Source organism: Pieris napi, chromosome 10 (genome assembly GCF_905475465.1).
Source record: "Pieris napi chromosome 10, ilPieNapi1.2, whole genome shotgun sequence".
Lineage (NCBI taxonomy): Eukaryota > Metazoa > Arthropoda > Insecta > Lepidoptera > Pieridae > Pieris > Pieris napi.
In genome coordinates, this window is record NC_062243.1 from 5,436,911 (window position 1) to 5,459,006 (window position 22,096).

Genomic DNA, 22,096 nt, shown 5'->3' on the forward strand with positions numbered 1-22,096 from the left:
CAAGTTAATTATTGGATTTACTAAATTATTAACACTGATTCAAAACAGTTTCTTATATAAATTACTAATCTGTGATCTGTTGTTTTGAATTACTGATGGTAATATACGTTATATTTGGTTACGTAATCCATATCAAAATAATCTGCTTTAATATCGATTATAGCAGCTGTGTGTTTTAAGAATTATTACTAATTATAAAGGGAAAATAATACAATGTCCATAAAAAAGATTTTTTTATATTTTCCGATAACTTATACTATAACACATATCTCACTTAGGTATATAAGCAATCATTAAAAGCCCGTCCTAAATTATAAAATGCATTTAAATATAAACTAAACATTTTGTTAGAAATAGTATAAATTTATAACAACAATCTCATCCGCAATTCCAAATTGAAATTACTTTACTATTAAACAACTAAATGTTTTAATACAAAAGCTTGCTCTAATAAAACAAGCAAAGGTTGTATGACTATAATTATCAGTAATATAAAATATCAAATATTTCCGTAAAACTATGTAGGATACCGGTATAGGACAACTTTTTCCAGCAGTAACTATTTTGTAATTTGATATACATTTTATTACTCTGTTTTAATACGATTTACAATTTATTCAGGGGCTTGAGTCAGAATGACTTTTCGACAGGCATGACCCACTAACGCTAAACGAAGATTGTAACGTGACCATTTACATAAAAATTTTGTTTGATTTTGTCTCAAGCCCTAGGTAGCTCTAGTAAAACGTTTCCTATATTATTTTACAGTGGTGACGGCAAAGGCACTTATGGCGTATATATTTCCAAAAAGGGCGACTTTAATTTCAAATAAATATTATTACTACAGATATTTTGAGCAAATTTTACAATATCCACCAATTATCTTCAAACACATTTCCGCACTACTTAAATCATAATTCACACACACTTGTTTACAGTCTTATTTGTCCTGAAATAATTTTTTCATACTCTTCCGGTCCTAAACTAACGTATTTATTTTGTTTTGGGTCGAAGTAGTAAAGTTTGTCTGTTAAAATTGAGGGATTGTAGCCTTCCTTTTGTAAGTCCACCTTCCTGATTTTGAAAGTAGCTGTAAAAGAAAACATATGATTACAATCTACTAAGTATTGTTATACATATTTTCTAAGGCCCTATTGATAGTAACACAGAAGCAACACATACTCGAGTCCTGAGTGAACAGGGGCTGTAGACAAAATCTTTTTATTACAGGCGTAACCCACTACCGCCAATGACATTAGCCAATAGATGGCGTTAATTTAAATGCTTATTTAAAAGCTCTATTTTATTTATAACTAAATCTACCGCCATACCGCTCACTTAACGATATTGATGAGAAACTTTATGTGCATTTTAAAATATAAGTAATCTTATGTGCTATAAAATATGTCAAGTAAATACCAGTTTTATATTCTTTTAAAAGATCAAAAATCTAATTACTCGGCCTACAGTAGTAGTAGATAGTAATCTAGAACGGGAATTCGGTTGCCTTACGCATAACCTATATGTTTCAAAATTTTGTCCCGAGTTCCAGGGTCCAAAGGAAACAAAGCAAAAGTAAATGGTTTAATTAAATCAATATCTCACCAGTCATATCCAATGATTTCATGACTCGTAAGAACACTGGCCTGGCGTATTTCGGCAAATCCTTTGCCATATCTTTAGCGAGTTTCTCCAAATCCAAGGATCCGTCACTGTCAACTATACCGCACATGCCCGCTCTACCCTCGTTACTCGGAATCTAAAATATTTATAACAATTAATATGGTAAATAGCTATATAATTTATATATCCCCTTAGTAATGGATGTATTAAAATTCGATCGCTAAGTAATACGGGAGATGACAAAAACAGATTATGACATAATATGTGATATTATATAGTATAGTGATGTGATATAGTATGGTAGTGATGGTTGGCGCTAGTCTCGACTTTGAGTGACTCATAGACGCATTAACGAAGTCTCATTTTAAGCCTAAGAAGCCATTATTTAATAATCCCATGAGACCATGGAGCAAATATAAAAATAAGATCAGTTTTGAATTTGAGGAAATTATGAATTTTCGCTGAATTAAAGTAAAATTGAATATTTATATGCCCGAAATACCAGTAAAAGATGTCTTATTGAAAGTGTATCATAATGAAAACCAGATAAAGGTGATGATGCCGAAATGTAGAAACAACTGTAATACCTCTACTCCATATACAACAGCGTCTCTCTGGTCAGCAACCCTGGATATAGCAGCCTCCACTTCCGTGGTACTGACATTTTCTCCACGCCACCGGAAGGTGTCGCCCGTGCGATCCCGGAAGTAAAGATAACCGAGCTCGTCCGATATTAATATGTCTCCTACAATGTTTAAAGAAACATTCATCATAGAACATATAAGAAGAATTAACTCTTTTTTGCGGGTATTTTATGAATAAGTTTTATTCACAGAAACTCTTAATAAAAACAATCAGAGACGCCTAACTTTAGCCTTAGATTTTTGTATCTGTTTGATAATTTTTTTTTCAGCGATCACCCGTTTGTGCCTGACACGAGCCGTCGACTTCGTGGGTCTAAAGCAAGCCGGTTTCCTCACGGTGTTTTCCTTTACTGTACGAGCGAGTATTAAATGTGCACCTAGAAAGTTCATTGGTGCCCAACCAGCACTACCTACGTAAAGAGTCGTTGAAGCCAACATTGCTCTGTGACTCTAAATAATTACCACAGCTATAAATTAAATTTTAACTAATTTTGGTCCAATTGCATACCCATAATATAGTATTTTTGCATTGAATTACGATTACAATTATTAGAAATCGTTTTTACACGCCACCACATTCTAGATATTAAAACTAGTTAAAAAATCATACAATAATTTGAGTATTATACCTGATATAAACGCTGAGTCGCCGTGATTGAATACATTCCTAACTATCTTCTTGTCTGAGTCCTCTTTGCTCACGTAACCCAGGAAAGCCCTTGATGGGTTATTAGGCTTTATTTTACCTATAAAGACGCCCGGTTCATTTGCTTTGGCGACCTGAAAATATTAATGTAAATTTCTTGAATATAAAAAAAATGGTTGTCTGTAAAGTCGGTTTACGAACGATAGTTTAACGTGACAACGTCATAACAAAAAATTTATGAAATGATTGCATACTTAAGTTTTCGAGTGGAAGAGAGATAGATACGGCTGTAAGTGTACAATGAGCGTAACGGGACAATGAGCGTAACTGGACAATGAGCGTAACTGGACAATGAGTCATGCTTTTTTTTGTACGTGCAGCCGGCGTCGATTATTAGGCGTTGTCACGTTAGTAAAATTACCTCAAATTGTTCAATACGCAATAGCTAAACCTTGTGTTTGACACAACAAAAAAAAGGATCTGGACTTAAAGAATTTTTAAATATATTAAAGCCACTCAAACTGGTATGTGTACGATCTGAAATACTATATACATAACTCGATTATAGGTGTCGCTACACCCTGACAATTTTTTTTAGACAATGAGTATGTAGCGACACCTTCAAGCTACAATCACTGCGATGACGTCATACCCTGAATCGCGCTAAAAAAGTTATTCCAAACACTTAATATATCGACGACCTCAGACACTGGGGCTGGGAACTAGTTAGACTGGTCGAGGGAACCCTTAAGGAGGGAACAGTAGCACTTTCCTCCACAAGTATTAATTATTCGGTTTGAATAAAAGTAATATATCGTAGTATATTTTATAAATTGTAGATATTCTTAAATTATGATTGAATTTATGTACTTGTTGATGGATAATTCTCACCTGACAAAGTCCCTTCGAATCCCTTATCGGCTCTCCTTCTTCGTCAACTTTTATAATAGCTATAGGATACACTGCAGGAATGATTCGGGATACGAAACCTATTGCACCTGGCTTATTATCGATGTTTACTGAAAAAAACAATTGAATTCACATAATCCATAGGGCATAGACCATCAATTTTAAACATGAAAGAGGAAAAGGTAATTTGCAGATGTCAATCCAACCTGAAATTACTGCGCTGGCAAACTAAACTAAGTGGGGGCAAACAAGATAAAATCTTAAAGTTATTCAGTAAAAATGAATTGAACATTGTAAGAAATAACTGTAGGAGGTTGTTCATGCAACATATAATTATAACTAATAATTATTCTGTGTATTTATAAGAATATCACAAAGTAATAGTAATGTCAATTAATCCTAATCTATACTTACAAATGTTAGCATTTCCTTCTGTGGCGCCGTAGAATTCCACGACCTTTTTGATTCCAAAACGATTTATAAACTCATTCCAAACCTGAAACAAAACGAATATTCTAATTTAATAATTCAATAAATATATAATATAAATCAAAGTATGGGGTATTTCTAAAGTAAATGTCATGTATATGTCGCAGCCAACTAATTTAATTAGCCTTTCAATTAACTGCCTAGTCTCTTTACTAAACAGCGCCGTTCAACTAGCGGCCGTCGTTCCACATCTGAGCGTTTTTTAATGCAGTTTTGCCACGCACCACCACTATGTGGAACCAGCTGCGCACTGAAGTATTTCCGCACCAATTCGACTTAGGGTCCTTCAAGAAAAGAGCGTACCAACTCATAAAAGTCCGGCAACCTACTCGCGAGCCCTCTGCCATTGAGTGTCCATGGGCGGTAGTATCACTTAACATCAGATGAGCCTCCTGCCCGTTTGCCCCCTGTTCTATAAAAAAAACTTAATCTAGTATGTATAGGAATAGTCACCGTTGGTCGCATTCCGTTTCCATACACAGTGCGGACTTTGTGTTGTCTGTCGGTTGCTGCTGATGGCGTTGCCAATATGTAGCGACACATTTCGCCAATGTAATGTGCAGCCTGTAATTTGTAATTAAAAATAAAATAGCAATCGTTACGAGGATGTTTCCCGTTTCATTCTGTTCAAATGCCTTGAAACATGTTGCCTAAAAACACTTGCCGACTGTTCGAACCCGTCAATATAAACTATTAAATACCAAAATCTTCTGTGTTTTCCATTGGACAACTACCTTCGAAGCATATCTTTTAATTAATGTCAACCCAATCTTAACTTCTCAAACTACACAAGTTTTAATTCATATTCATTGGTTTCGTCTCATTTTAATCTCAAAATCTCGCTTTTTCCTGCTCCTATAAGTGTAACTATATGGTTCCTGGGTCATTAGGGTGCTTTAAATAATTTTAGTTTTACTCTATATTGACCACTCGCGTACAACAATAGAATATAAGGGAAATAATGAAATGTTAATAGCTATGTAACGAATCAATGCAATGTAACAGTTGAAGAGAGTCCCTACGTCTGGCTATACTCTCGGGGAGTAACACCGACGATTTAGGAAATCGCCACGCTTATAAAACTAAGAAAGCCTCATTTGGCTGCTCATTGGTCTAGTGGTTAGTACCCCTGACTGCGAATCCATGGGTCCCGGGTTCGATCCGGCTGAGACAAACATCGATGTAATGAGCATTTGGTGTTGTGCTTAGATCTTGGGTGTTTAAATATGTAATTATATCACTATCTATCTATAATATGTATCTATATCCGTTGCCTAGTACCCATAACACAAGCTTCATCAGCTTAGCATGGGACTAGGTCAATTGGTGTGAATTGTCCAATCATTAAAAAAAAGCCTGATTGAGCAAAATGTACAGCCTTGGCTCGTACCTTTTGCATTATTGCCAAAATAATTCAGTATAAAATATTTGTTTGCAATCCAATATGGTACTCACAGTAGCCTTATACTTAATGCAGTCTGGGAAATAGGAAGTGGCTGAGAATTTCATCCTCAATGCAACAGTGCATCCAAAGATAAAGGCCTGGCCGACAGTAATCACTCCCCCAGCGGAGTGGTATAGGGGCATGGGACAGTATATGACGTCATTCCTGTTCAGGCTTCCGAGGAAATGTACACCGGATGCCATGAAGCACATTCTGAAAGATTGGAGTGATGTTCTTATTGATCTTTTGTGAGGAATGGGTATTTAATACCCCAAAATTATAATATGGCGCGATGGAGAAAAATGGTGAGAGTGAATTTTTACGATGGGCGCGCACACCGACACCTAAATTCTACATCGTTAAGTTAGTTCTAGGTGACATGAAAATCGGTAAAAACTATGTTCAAGTTGTATATTCTAGTATTTTTATATTTAGAACACGTGTTTCGTAACAGTACAATTAAACAGTGTGAATAAATAAATATTATTTTGGTGTTTTTTATTAAATCAATTTCATATACGACGGTGATAGTATTTACTAATAATAATTTATTATTTATTAGTATATATATATATATATATTAAATATTAGTGATAAAACTGATTTGAATAAACTGTTTTGAGTGCATTTATAGATTTGAGGTTAATTGTCGGTATGTATAATTTTTGATTATTGCTTCTGTTGATTCCAACTATGTTGTTCCAAAGAAGTATAACTTCTAACGCATGTACATAAGTACACACACTCTTTTTTTATTTACAGGTTTCACATTGCCGGTCATTTATTTTCTACACTAATATTATAAATTGATTGTTTTTTATTTGTATTAAATAAGCTCCAGAAATACTGGAACACAAGAATTCTATATTATGGTATATTTTCATGGCCATATTGGGAACATGCCAATATTACCTTGAAGGCGAAATAACAGCAGCCTTAGGCAGACCCGTCGTTCCAGATGTGTATATATAGAGCAGTCGTCCATTAAATCCGTCACTATCGGCCTTGCTCCAGGTCGCAGGTGCTGTCGTCTCCAACATATGCGTAAAATCATTATCAGATTCGGCCATTTTGGCACTGTCATTTGTGTTCAGTGGTCGACGGGTGAATTTAAGTAAACGAAGTGATGAATTGAGCTCCTTTTTGACTTCTTGTATAGCTGCAAGTTTTAATTTAGTATTTAATAAGTTAGAATCTTCTACGTTCAAATCTATGATTGAATTTGTTATAATTGGTAATCATGGTATACATGTCACAGTAAAGTAGTTAAATCAGAGAATTAATTGAATCTCTAGACAGTTAATTAAAGATCGATATTCAATCAACTCGCTAGCATTTTGGTTTAAATAAAGCAACGTCGAAAACTTTTAACTATCTGTCTGACCGAAAGCCAGCGTGTTGATTAATAATGTAAAACCAGATGGCGGTCACGACAACAGCTGATTACTTTTAGTCTTTCTTTTGGCAAACGTTGGTTTGTTGTGACAGTGTTTTTTTTGTTTCAAATTGTGGTCTTTGGTGAAATTGTGAGCATGTCGTTTAAGATTTCACGTAAATGGTTTTCATGTAAATGGTTTCGTTCAGTCATTTGTGTGACGGAACTTTAGCGACTCGATTGAATATCGATATTTAATTAAATGTCTAGAGATTCAATTAGCTCTCTGATTTAACTACCTTACTGCGACATATGTTATCAATATAATAACCGCCCGTTGCATCCCTTCAATTTTTCAATTAAATTCTCCCAATAATTTATGTAATTTTTTTATGTGAATGACGAAATTTAATAAATAAATAAAATATTCAGCAATATGTTTCAATATAATTCGTTAATTAGCTTGATTAACTTTTTCCTAAAGTTTAATTTTAACAGGTTAAAACTGCTGTTGTAATTAGCATATATAACAGGCACGGAGTAGCTGGAAAGCGGCCACAAATAAAATTCGGACCAAAAACCGTTGCCGACACGCCATTCAAATACAAAATCAATATGATAACCTAAAATATTTATTTTAGTCTGCACCGTGCGCTGTGAGAGAAGGATAAATTTTCTTTAGTAGGCTAGCAGTTATTAGATGCATGTAAACAACAATTAATTCATATTTGCCGAGCAGTGTTGGCCGAGTGGCTTCAGCGTGCGACTCTCATCCCTGAGGTCTTAGGTTCGATTCTATTGTCCGCATCTAACACTCGTATGGAGGAAAACATCGTGTGGAAACCGGCATGCCTTTTGCATCCAAAAAGGCGACATGTGTCAGGCATAGAAGACTCACTTTCTTCTAAGTGAAATTATCACGAAACATACACAAATCTGAGACATATGATGTTGTAACGCCAATATTTTTTTCATATATGATTACGAATAGCGTTTAAAGATTACTTCCCACAAATAAACCTGCAATTACCTACACAATATGTAATCTCGTCGCTTTATATCCACTATATTTCCGCGATCATTGTCACATTGTTTCATTATCTGTGATATATGAAAGTATGTTCACACGAAACAAACAAAAAGTTTCTCACCAGTTTCAAATTCACTTCCATATATAAGAACATCGCATTTTGCTACATTTATCGAATGTAGTAGTGTGTTTCCTGTTTGATTGGTGTTAATAAGTGGTGAAACACCACCAATTCTGGCGGTCCCAAGCCAAATTGAAGGCATTTCGGGATAATTACTGGCCATCACACCAACTGTATCGCCCTTTTTAACACCTTGCGCTTTCAGAACAGCTGATACGCGAAGACTGAAATCTTCAACCTGAAAACAATAGTTAAAATTGCATTCTAATCCATGAGATTATAGCGTTTAGTTTTTATTTTATTTTACTTTATGTAAATTAATTCTGTTGATTTATTTATGCACTTCTTGCACTTTGCCTAAAATAAATAACATTATTTTTTTGTAACGTTTATTTTAATGTAACGAAGTTTAAATAAATATGTTATTACAATATTCAACAATGAGTTTCAAAATACAAAAGCTGGATTCATTTCTTAAAGTTAAATCAGTAGCTATTAATAAAATTCGGACCGTCTAAACATACGTAGCCACAGCTGAAAACTGCAATCATTGATTCTCGCAAACCTTTTGTGTAGATGTAAGTGTAAGTAATCAGTTCTTGTACATAATAAATCATTATTCTAGTCTAGACTTCAGAGCTTTTGCACTTCTCTCTCCATAAGCATTATACATAATTCCAAAATATCTATTCTTGGTTTAGCCTTAAAAGCCTTAAAACTGATGATTCTAGTTATGCTTTTTGTGTTATATATCTTGTGTCATAATGATTGAATAATTCATAATTTGGTATTTCTATACCTTAACAATAGACGGCTTTGAAAATGTTATTTCCCAGAAATCCTAGCATTGTCTGTATGAGATCACTGATTGATTTAGGTTTGTACTAGTTCGTAGTCCTTGTATGGAACTTTATTTGAACATCATTTTTATCTTTAAATATAGAAATACAATCAAATAACATTAATTATTATTACTAAGTAGGTTGTATATATATTGTAAATATTTGTGTGTTGGAAATAAATTATATTATAATAAAATTATATAACACTTATGTAATACCTGTTTGAAAGTCCACGTCTCGTCTTCGAACAAGAAGCACGGTTTGTTCGGATGTCTCTTGACATTCTCGTGAAAGATATCCGGCATCGTCCAATCTCTTTTTGAGAAATTATTCGTAAGCCTCAATATTTTAACATAGCAATATAATGCCCTGAAATTAATATAAAATAAATATGCTTTTAATTTTCGATTAAAATATATTTTACTTCGAAAACAACAATTATATTTGGGCTGTATACATTTTGGTAAAACAATCTTTTGATTTTTTTATAGTAGTGAAAATATAATTTACAATTCATAGGCGCTCATAGATATAGTCTGCTCTTTTCCGAAAGATGTATATATGAAATTCCCTAACATTAATCTATATATTATATTAGAATATTAAAAAAAAGAACAGGATGCAAACGGCTGCTCATCCGATGTTAAGTTTTACCGCTCATGGACCCTTAACGCCAGAGCTCTCGTGAGTGCGTTGCCGGCCTTTTAAGAATTGGTTCGCTCGCCAAAGTCGAATCTTATAGGATCTCTGCAGTAAGGCTATCACGCACTTCCTGCGTCTATCCGTTTACCTCCCACATATATTTTTTAAACGCTACTGTGTATGTATTACCAGCCTATATCGTATATTTATTTATTTATTAAGGAAACTAAACAGATACATCTCTATACAGTAAAAATAAAATAAAAGTAAAACATAAAATAAACATGTTGGACATATGCACAAAAAGTTTCACTGATAAAAAATGCAATACAAAGTAAAACAATACAAAACATGACAGCACAAAATTTATAAATTAGGAGAACGACAAACAAACTAGCAACTATAAAAAATATAAGGAAGATACAAGGCTTAAGACATAAAGAGTTTTAACTTATTCTTAAATGAAGCAGTAGAGGAGTGCGAAAAAGTGTCAATGTTAGTGGCAGAATCCAAGGTAGAACACATCCTGTGAAGAGGCTCACGGAACCCAATGTTGGTTCTGGGAGTCGGAAGGTCGTATACCCTATACTTCGGAAATAATCGCAATTCATGTACCCACCAATGGAATAATATATATATGGTATTATGGGTACCCAGTATGGGTTCATTACTGCTAGAATGCAGACGAGAATTTTATCAAATCTACTTGAGGACATCTTATTCAAAGGAACGTCAATTCATTAACTTCCTATATATTAAACTATTAAGGTGGGAACTGACCAAAGTTACGAGGTGTAATGTAGCATTCGCATCGAGCGTGAAGAAATCGGCGTAACATGCTTGTCAAAACTCTGTGCTCCACTTTCGCCGCCAGTGTTCACGAGATGTGATATTGATAATGTTGATATTTTTCATTCTATTTAATTATTGTTTCATCCAAATTAAGAAGAAGAAAAAATGTTACTGGACATAAAACTTATTTAAAAACACAGGAATATGAGGTGGTTTGTTATTGATTGCAATATTAAAAACAAATGATTACTGGACAGTATAAAAACTTTGTACGCAGGTCTCGATTTTGAAGAACTGTTGAATTTAATTGGACCAAAAGTACTTAAAGACACAATTTATAGAAAATCATAATCATGATCACTCGCGACGTGCGACGCTTAATTACTGAACCGCGTAACAGTCAAAGGATTCGCCAAAAAACCGACAGCCGGGTGGAGCACTCAAAGCGAGCAACGAGCGGCTCGTTGCTCGCTGGTTTCCCCGTAACACGACGTACTGACTGCACGTATGCTCGCTGTGTAACATTACATTACATGTTACATTACACCTCGTAACGTTGGTCAGTTCCCACCTTTAGATTGTGCACTTGCTAATTCGTAAAACAAATTCCATATGTCTCTGTCAATAGAATTTAAAGGTAATTCGTAAATTATAAAGGTGGGAACTGACCAAAGTTACGAGGTGTAATGTAGCATTCGCATCGAGCGTGTTACGCATCGAGCATGTTACGCTGTGTTCTAAAATCGGCGTAACATGCTCGTCAAAACTCTGTGCTCCACTTTCGCCGCCAGTGTTCACGAGATGTGATAGTGATAATGTTGATATCTTACATTCTATTTAATTATTGTTTCATCCAAATTAAGAAGAAGAAAAAATGTTACTGGACATAAAACTTATTTTAAAACACAGGCGTATGAGGTGGTTTGTTATTGATTGCAATATTAAAAACCAAATGATTACTGGACAGTATAAAACTTTGTACGCAGGTCTCGATTTTGAAGAACTGTTGAATTTAATTGGACGAAAAGTACTTAAAAAAGACACAATTTATAGAAAATCATAATCATGATCACTCGCGACGTGCGACCCGTAATTACTGAACCGCGTAACAGTCAAAGGATTCGCCAAAAAACCGACAGCCGGGTGGAGCACTCAAAGCGAGCAACGAGCGGCTCGTTGCTCGCTGGTTTCCCCGTAACACGACGTACTGACTGCACGAATGTTCGCTGTGTAACATTACATTACATGTTACATTACACCTCGTAACGTTGGTCAGTTCCCACCTTAATGTAATTAAAGGTGGGAACTGACCAATGTTACGAAGTGTAATGTAACATGTAATGTAATGTTGTACAGCGAGCATTCGTGCAGTCAGTACGTCGTGTTACGTTGTTTTTCCCCGTAACACGACGTACTGACTGCACGGAATACTCGCTGTGTAACATTACATTACATGTTACATTACACCTCGTAACGTTGGTCAGTTCCCACCTTTACGTATCTTTGTTCTTTATTTCGAATCATTTAAAAATATAAACTTATCAGATTAAATTAATTGTTCACGTGTTAATTAAACATAATATCTTTAAAACTTACCTCATATCCCTTGGCCCAGTTTTCACAACAATATATAGGAACCTCCAGAAATATAAAATCACATATACTGGTACGAACACAGCCAGCACTATGAGACCAGTCTGCCAGTCCACAAACACAATTGTTACAGCACATGCTGCGACCAGCACGGCCAGCGCCACAACCATAACGAAGACCTTGGCCCAAGATATACCAGAACTCCCTGCACGGGTACCCTTCTCAATATCCCTATGTGCATATGGTATCTGCGAAAATAACATTAGTTGAATGTATCGGGTTGATAAGATAAAGGTATCGGATAAATTGTATGAGTTGGTGGAAAGATAGTAGTGTGAACTCAGTTTCTGCACTTAGACACCCATTTAGTCCGTTGTGCGTAAGATAGTATATATATAAGATATGCCTTCAATGTGCCTGATGGGTACGTCAGAAAGCGACATCGTCCGCCGTTACTTCATGTGCACAGCTAGGACTAACCTTATGAAAAGGGCACATATGATTCGGTGTATTAATTTAGTTAACGAATTTCATAGGTTAACGAACCTTTTTCATGGTCCGTTCAGGGAACTGGCAAAAGTTCCATTATTTGTCTGGCTATAGTAGTTAGTTAATTTCTTGTATTTTTTATTATGTAATTCTGTTCGTAATTAATTTCGTAAGTTTGATTTTTTTTTGTTCCGTCTGTACATTTTATTCACTTATTGTGCACTCTAGTCAATTTTTAATAAATAAAACATAAAAATATATTCTTTTATTTAGAATTACAGATATTTGGACCTCCTTGATTACTGGTCTTAGTTTGGTAAAGGAGTGTTGCACTAGTCGCTTTAGCGCTCTCATACATTAGGTCGTAAATTCGAACCCCGGCAATGCAACAATGAACGTCGTGTACGTGCGCAGTTTAGTCTCTCAGTGATGGAAAATAACCTGAGGGAAACCGGCTTGCTAGACGCAATAAGTTCACGGTGTGCGTCAGGCACAGAAGGCTGATCACCTACTTGCCTATTATAAAAACCAATGATCACGAAATAGATACAGAAATCTGAGGGCCAAGGGTTGGTCGTTGGTCCATTTGAATTTGCGGTTTCGAGTCTCGACGTTTCTATGTAAAACCAAGAAATTTCGAATATTCAGAAGATTATTAAAACAAATTAAAAGCTATATTAATGCAACACTTAATTAATGATCCTATAATCGTCAATGATTAGGCACTTTATGTACGTGATGATGTGAAATTTCACAAATATTGATTTCTAAAGGTGGGAACTGACCAACGTTACGAGGTGTAATGTAACATGTAATGTAATGTTACACAGCGATCATTCGTGCAGTCAGTACGTCGTGTTACGTCGTGTTTACCCGCAACACGACGTACTGACTGCACGAATGCTCGCCGTGTAACATTACATTACATGTTACATTACACCTCGTAACGTTGGTCAGTTCCCACCTTAATATTTCAGTTCAACGTTGTAAACTTTCATCGGTCTTGATGCACTTTCTAACAGAAGCCGAGACTTTCATAATACTTAGACGTTATTAGTGTTTCTCATTTTCCCCATAATATGGGAAATTATTTTAAAATTAGAAGAAATAATATGGTGGATTCGTATTTTGGTATAAATGTATTTAAATCATTACAGTCATTAAAACGATTTCGTAATTGCATATGTATAATGGGGAAAAAATTGCCCTACGACATGGTCCGATGGCTCAAATCAACTTCACAAATAGAAACAATTTCTTGCGCATATGTAATGTACATACAAATTCAGTTACACAGTTGTTGATCTCCCTTTTAGCAAATTTCATGTCTTCAAATCCTGATTAGGATTTTCCATCTAAAATAACTACATGGTCACGAGAAACGTTAAGAAACTTTTTATTACAATTATAAATCTGGTAATTGTATAATCAATGCAAGGAAATATTTTGTCTAATGTCACATGCTGAATCATTTATAGGAAACATCTTTGCGACCATTTGTTAAATACATTTATTATTTTTAAATCGGCTTTATTTTTTATCAATACATAATGATTAATTATTTATTCAATTAAATACTTACATCTAATTTATTATTCTTATCAGTCTTATTCATGTTATTATCAACACCGTTGTTCGACATCCTCGAGGCTTCAATGAGTTATTGTCAAAATTATAATTCAGGTTTCACTATTCATACATTTTGTTCACCAATTCTGAAAAAAAAATGCCAATTAATATAAGTTAAGTTATAGATCAACCTATGGGAATCTTTAATACCATTCTAAAATAGCGTTTTTGTATCTTTTAAATCTTAATATATATAAATTACGTGTCACGTTGTTTGTTCGCTATGGACTCCTAAACTACCGAACCGATATCAATCAAATTTGCACACCGTGTGCTGTTTGATCTAACTTAAAAGATAGCTTACGTACCAATTTATACCCGCAATATTATTTTATTCCAAATATTTGTTTATTATTTGATACAGATGGCGCTGTGTTAAAAGTACCGTTTCCCTTGAATAGTTTACTACTATGTAATATAACAAAAACCTTAGCCACTGCAACGCTTGGCCGGTCTGCTAGTATAATATAAAAAATTGGGTATCGTCGTTTGGGCAATGCAAATGTCATCCAGTTATGACTGATTAAGTCAACTATTAAAAAACCAGGTAGATTGAAGTCTTTTGTCGAAGAGATTTTTTCAATATGGAATTCTAAACCCCTCATATAGGTATGTTAACTAAAGCTGGCGGCTTCAACACATTTACACTTTGTGCTTGTGTAGTGTCTGTGAATAAGCGCGAGACGTGATGTCAAACTAAAATACAATCATAAATACATCATGAATAGACTGTCCGTCGTGTATGAGTGGACTAAAATGTATAGCATGGCAAAAAAATCATATTTTGAAACATACTGTATGTGAAATTGCATTAGTGTGAGTACTGTGAACCCGCCAGCTTTCGATAACCGACCTATACATACGCTCATGTATGTCGATGTTTTTCGTCATAACAAGTTTGCATATAGATAATAATATATAACACACCACCACTAGACTGACATAACAAATTGATAAACACTTATTTAATTCACATTCTATTTTAAGTTTCTCAACTGAGGGCGTGAAATTAATAATCGATATTTAAACCAAAAATAATGAATGCGTGTTAAAACCGTCAGGCTAAATTATTGCAACTATTAGTTATCGCTTTATCAAAACGAAAGGTCTCACGCGATGGTGGACGCTCAAAAGAAAGTGAAAGTCAACGACCTCTTGTAATACCATGCGGTAGAGAGTGAAACCAAAGCCTCCCAAAGCCAAAGCTATAGAAATATTATTGAATATGTAGTGTGTGAAGTGAAGAGAAGTATCTCCTGATACATTGCAAACTTCAATTAACAATTCACATTTTTATAATCGTAATTGTTATAATATAAATATTTAGTAAAAAATTAGACTTTTTATATTGCATAATGAAACTATAATTAATACTAGCTATTCCGCGGTTTCTATTGCGTTGAAACATCGCAAACGCGTAATAATGAAATAGAGCTCAGCTATTATGATATTAATGAATTCCTCTTTCTTGAAAATTTTCGCAATAAGGTTACATTTTTCCAGTTTTTGTAACATATTTCTTTGGGTCTCTGATTATACCTATCCTCGATAAATGGACAATACAATACAAAAATATAATAACCAGTATTTCCTGAGATTAGCGCATTTGAACAAACAAACTTAGCTGTATACTATTGGTATTGTTATGATTTACAAATTTACGCATTCTTTGTCACGATAACGATCTTCTTGCTAAATACATATTAGTTTACGGAGTTACTAGAAATAAGTATTTTTTTTATGTTCCTACGGCTCGCTTATCTGCTATTTTTAATGGTCAAGTGAATAGGCTATCTCGCTCTTGCTATTTTATTACTAACATTAATAAAAATATTTACATATTTCACACCAATATTCTAAAATTTGTTAATTACGCTCTTAATGAGGTTGAACTTTTAAGGTTTGATTTAAATTTGCGTTTTTTTTTTGTTTTTGCCTCTGTGTTTTTCCTTCCTTATTTGTTATTGATGTGTCTGTTTGTAACGTCATATTTTTAAAAAATGCATGTGGTTATAACTTATAAATAAATTAACATAAACATTATATATTGTAATTGTATGCAGGTAATAAAAATAAAATATTAAAATGTAGTTATGCAGTTCTTAAACTACTTTGTAAAGTGAAAGTAAATCATGATGAAGGCCTTGATCCGATGGATAGGAACCGCCGTTTTGATTAGAATAATTATTATTATTACTAAATGCATTTCTGAAATAGCATTTAATATATAAGTTACTAGCTGCCCCCGCGAACTTCGTTTGTCCTTAATGTGATTTTACTTAGCCTACCTTTTTAGTACATACCAACATGGAACATTTTGCTATGCTACCCTAATGCTAATTTGTGATATTTAAATAAACTTTATTTAACCAGATAATGCGTTATAATAAAACTTTCAATGTATTAAATACCTTTTTTTCTATTGTTACTGTAATTTTTTCTACAAACGTAGAATAAGGCGAACGATAAAAAATTTAAAAATACTTTTATCTTGTACGCCAAAGAAGTATAACTTCTAACGCGTGTACATAAGTAAACACACATGTTTTGTTTTCTATGCAGTACCCTTGACAAGCTAACAAAATTTAGTTATTTGCTTTGAGTTAATACGAAGATCACACAAATTATTGAAACGAGTATTTGCCAGGAAAAATCACACCGTCATATGTGCGATGGACTGTTCGGTTAACTTTAATATTCAAGGTTATGTAAAGGTTTTGAAAAATAAACTAAATTCTCGCTGTACAGGTATTTACGGCCTGAGTCTACGAAGAGAATAAAAATAGATTGTGACCAGTCAATAATATCTTGTTTATACTGGCCACAATATTTTTTTTAAATAGCGTTACCTTATTAAGTAACCACGACAATATCATTGAAAGTCCGTATTTATTTGCCTTGGACAAAATAAATACAAACAAACAAATATGAAAAAAAAAACAAAACCTCGGAAATAACAATCGATATTTTATGTCCTTTTTTTAAGACAGCTGTAACTATTTGGAAAATACTTGCTAATTCAACATACTTCCGTCTTACAATGTGGTCCTACGATCATCAGATCCAGCCAAAGCAAAATTGTCATTCAAGAATAAAATTGGATCAAAATCAAGGAATGTTTTAAAATCGTCTAGACTGGAAGTGATTTGATTTTTTTACATTACATACCTTTAAAATGATGTAAAATTGATTAAAAAATCATATTACGGTCCAAAGATACTTTATTTATTAAAGATTCACTTAGTGAGAATATTTAAGGTTGGTTAGTTGTGTACATCGTGTTATCAAAATATTAGAAATAGAGCGATATAAAATAAAAATATTAGTTTCTCTGCAAATATTTTAATTTAAACTATGTAACGTCGCGTCGTGTAAAATTGATTAAAGTAAAGAAACAAAAATAAGAATATGTACAATATTTCTTACAAAAGTGCAGGAGATCGTATCGATGTGACAACAGGAATTTAATTAATTAATTTAATTAATTACACTAATTAATTGAAAAAAATTCTTAGACTCTCATTCAAAGGTATAGTTGCAATTTATATCAGCAAATGAATTATACAAATATTAATTACAGGTAAGTTCAGTTATTTTTTATAGGTACACTACAACCTATCACTAATCCATAGTATACTGTCTCAACATTCTTTTAAAATTAAATTCATCAAAAAAAGCTGCAGAATTGAGCTGATGTATCTGAAAGCACAGTTTAGTCGAACCATAAAAACGCTTTTTATAATTTAGAAGTTAGTTACACTTTTTTAAACCCATGTATTATTTGCATAAAATGTTATACAATGATGTAAACAAAAATGAATATAATAAAACGTATTATCTAATAATTACACCAATCATACAAATGCAACACAAGATAACAGTATTATAACGATATTTTTTTATCAAAATATATTTCGTAATTGCGTAATTACGTGAGTGTTGATATTTTGCAACAACTTTTAAAATTAAAATATTGATACATATTCGTATAGTGAAGGCTATACTTGACTTTAATATTTACATGACGTGTTACGGCCAAGTGAATGTTTTTAAGCATTACAAATATACATTATATAACCTCATGTTTTATGTAGTATATCATCTACATATAAATATAATTTAAAAAATTTGGTCCCTGTGGCAGTGAAAATACTTTTTAAATTTGTTGTAATTTTCCATTTACTAATTTTTATTTTTATTACTATGCTAAAACCATTATAAATTAACAAAAAATATATAATTTCACAAAAAGATCTGATATTATTTGTATTCCTGTAGACCCAATTTAACTGATAAACTTTCAAAGGCTTGTATATACATATTATACTTACCCTCTAATGTTTGGGTATTTTAAGCTATGGCATAGATTTTATCGCGGGCTTTGAGCGCGGCGACCGAATAAAGAAATTCCGTAACGAAATAAACCTGTGCAGCCAATACGCGTTAGAGCGGGACAGAACGCATACTGCGTCTCACATCGGTTTAAAGTGATCGGATAGGCATGTTAGTCGGAGTCTGGTAGAGTGATAGATTCAATTAATATCAAAGAGAAAAAAATACTGCAAAAAATAAATAAATAATTATATTGCATAAGTTTATAAAAAATGCTATGCAATAGCTTTACCGCGGCAGTCCCCGAGTGCCACACGTATTTTTTTTTAATGTTTTCTAGACAATTCCCCGACTATGTAGTCGTCGGAGGTATTAAATAGCTTAAGTAAATGGTATTGGTAACCCGGATGATTAAACACTACTACCTATTTCTTTTAACAACTTTTTGTATGACCTTTACAGCAAATCCCAAAAAGATGCCTCTTAACCCAATGTTGAACATTATTTACTTTAAATTCGTCCGTGTTACTTTTATTCCCATAGATTTCTGTGTTATACCTGTCGTATCCATACATTGGACAGTTGGTCAGAACATGTAACACCGTTTCTTCAGCTGTATCGCTACAAGGACAGGCAGCACTTTGTCTAACCTGTAAAGATACGACAAGAATCCACGGTGACCTGTCGACATCTGGGTAATCAATTCCGTCGGTTTTATTTGTATAATTATCGTAAAGGCCGAAACAACATTTGGAAGGAATAACTTAGTTATTGCAGCTGTATCGCCGTTTCGATATCTTGTTTGGGTCTGAAACATGCCAGTTTCCACACTATATTTTACGTAAAGTAACATAAATAGCTGTATATGAAGAGAAATTAAAAATATGTTTTTTTATTTAAATCCTGATAATAGCACACTAGCTCGTAGATCAACAAAGAAATCTAACGTACAGGCGTTAGTAATTGTTTGGATTAACGGTAAAGTAAAGACTCACAAACTAATTGGTATGCAATGTCTTTCTCTTTGACACAAAGATACCTTTGTCCACCACGGATAGCTAATTTATGTGTCATGACCAAAGTTAGGTATTTGAACTTGGAATTTATAAACACCAATCATACAAGGTCGGGGTACCCGCGTGGGGTGAACTTTTAAAATTCACTGACAATTTTCGCGGATACGTGTTAATCTAATTGTTATTCTAGTATTACCATCAATACAAATGCCTGCGGTATTATTTGCGTACATTAAAAATATTTTATTTAACTTTATTGCTTATGAAATATATAATAAAAATATTTGCTATAATAATAATTACATTAACTTTTAAATAAGACTTAATTTAATACGCCTACTTTAATGTAACGTCATCGTCAAGTAAAACATTTGTTAAAAAACTAAATCTTTATACTAAGAAAACATTTATGAAAATCCAATTAAATTAGAATTTCATTTAGCATCCTCTAATATCCTAGGTCAAAAATTGTAAAGGCCCAGAGTATTGCCTTACGTTTTTAGACTAAACCCCAAGGTACTCTATGTACCTTGAGTTGTGTTCTCTGTTTGCCATGCGACTTGCCATGAACTGCATTAAATGGCTCGCGAAACCTACATTTGTTATGATTGTCAACCATGTCAAAAGCCTTTCTTGTGTCAAGATAAGCCACATCCACGTGTCGATCTCTGTCTATTCCGAGTATAATGTTCGTCCTGTCACTTATGAGTTAAATGAATGAAAGGGAAATGTATTAAGTTGGAACCCATACGGTATACAAAAATATCCTTAAACCGTAATATGTAAAATGTAAAATGTAACGCATGCCTCATTTTGACATTTATATCATCAAATTGTACCTACGTTTTGTGATTTTATGATTTACCGAAATGATTGTATCAAGCGACTAAAAAAGCAACTAGCTTTATGATCAACATAACAAAGAAGTTAATTTACGAATAATTATGTCTTTTTAGTTTCTTTACAGCGTTCTATTCTAAAAATAGACATCGGTGTATAAGGAAAAACCAAACCTGCATAAATACCCCTACCAAAAATGTGTACCCCGCTTAATATTAACATGCAATTAAAGAACTTCATTTTGTTGGTCAATGTTAAAGCGATTATCGTAATTGTTTACACACTATTTGAGGTTTTGCAGTAAAAATCATTAAAATTGCTCCTTGAAAATCAATCAACCGTTCTAAACATTGAACAGCTAAGTTTTGTAAACACATTATTTATTTTGACTATGGAGTAACGCAGTCGGGATAAAAAAAATATAATTACATTCTGATAAATAAAATAAAATTTATCCTTATACCAAAAACGGTTGTTCCATCGCGTGCTTAACGATTCTCTGATATTCTGAGTTTGATTTCCAATAAAACTATAGTTGTTGTCCGGTTAGAAGGCAGATTAAGTATTTAAAAAAATTATCGTATGGTCCAAAGACTTGACATTACAGGTCTAACTGTTAGCCAAAAGCCAAAATACTTTGCACGTTGTTTAATCTATCATTACTATTTTTTTCAAATGTTTCATCACATTTATTTTGTAAACCATGCAACCTTAGTTTTCTAACATTTGAATAAAAATCCTCTCGGAAATATTCTTAAGTAGCTGCAATAATTTATCACTTCTAAAATAACAACCTATTTAATATTTGAGCGTGTTGTGATTATTATGCATATTAGTTTTAAGGCCAATTTAAAACATCAAAATAAATTGTATAATCAAGTTTTAATAGATATGATTACAGATTGATAATTTACATATGTTATAATACCTTTGTTTAATTGTAATGAATGTATTATTTGTTCGTGTATATTAAAGGAATTGTTCTCTTGTATTTGGGACGTGTCGGACAAGCGGGCCATCGGAGTATGAAACTTAGAAAATAATATATAGAGTTTACTTGTACTTTCATACACACCCACACTTATGTATGTACTACTCGCGTTCAGGCTGGACATTTAATTTATTAAATATATAATAGACATATGGATCACATTATTTCAATGTAGAGTCTTCTATTAAACTGCAACATTTCACTTTGCTCTATGTCAATAGTTTCGCATGGTACGCGAAATTGGGATTAAAGGTATATTTTCACATTTTCGGTTACATAATTGAAGTTTTCACAGACAACCTTTTTTGAAAATATTCTATGTTATCAGGGATCATTATCCCGAGGATTCTAACGGTGATATTTTTTCCAAATTGGTCCAGTACTAGTACTATTCAATGCAATATCAAACTCCAATTATAAGTATTAGTACTTAAAAATTTTAGTGTAGATAATATCTCGTAGATAACATAACTAATAAAATTTAAATAAAAACTCGTGAAATGAGTTTCTCGGCTTATTTTTAAATAATGGTGCAATTATGAGAATAGTATGCTCCCAAATATTCACTTTGGTATGTGATTTCTAATACATTTTTGTCTTAAAAATTTACCCTAAGGAAAAGCTGTTGTTTTAACACAGTGCAATTTAA

The 22,096-nt window shown here is 33.2% G+C and overlaps 1 protein-coding gene across 1 annotated transcript in view; it reads right to left on the reverse strand.

Moving 5' to 3' along the window:
* Positions 1-220: 220 nt before the first annotated feature.
* LOC125053128 (long-chain fatty acid transport protein 4-like) overlaps positions 221-22,096 on the reverse strand; it is a 29,194-nt gene continuing 7,318 nt past the window's right edge. The window contains exons 2-14 of the mRNA XM_047654353.1: positions 14,222-14,354; positions 12,154-12,398; positions 9,342-9,492; positions 8,282-8,519; positions 6,668-6,914; positions 5,767-5,968; positions 4,765-4,875; positions 4,237-4,318; positions 3,805-3,932; positions 2,897-3,047; positions 2,211-2,368; positions 1,606-1,759; positions 221-1,090 (exon numbers count right to left, since the gene is read on the reverse strand). Coding sequence (XP_047510309.1) covers positions 933-1,090; positions 1,606-1,759; positions 2,211-2,368; positions 2,897-3,047; positions 3,805-3,932; positions 4,237-4,318; positions 4,765-4,875; positions 5,767-5,968; positions 6,668-6,914; positions 8,282-8,519; positions 9,342-9,492; positions 12,154-12,398; positions 14,222-14,281 — 2,085 coding nt within the window. The 5' untranslated portion in view covers positions 14,282-14,354 and the 3' untranslated portion in view covers positions 221-932. The remainder of the gene's footprint in view (positions 1,091-1,605; positions 1,760-2,210; positions 2,369-2,896; positions 3,048-3,804; positions 3,933-4,236; positions 4,319-4,764; positions 4,876-5,766; positions 5,969-6,667; positions 6,915-8,281; positions 8,520-9,341; positions 9,493-12,153; positions 12,399-14,221; positions 14,355-22,096) is intronic.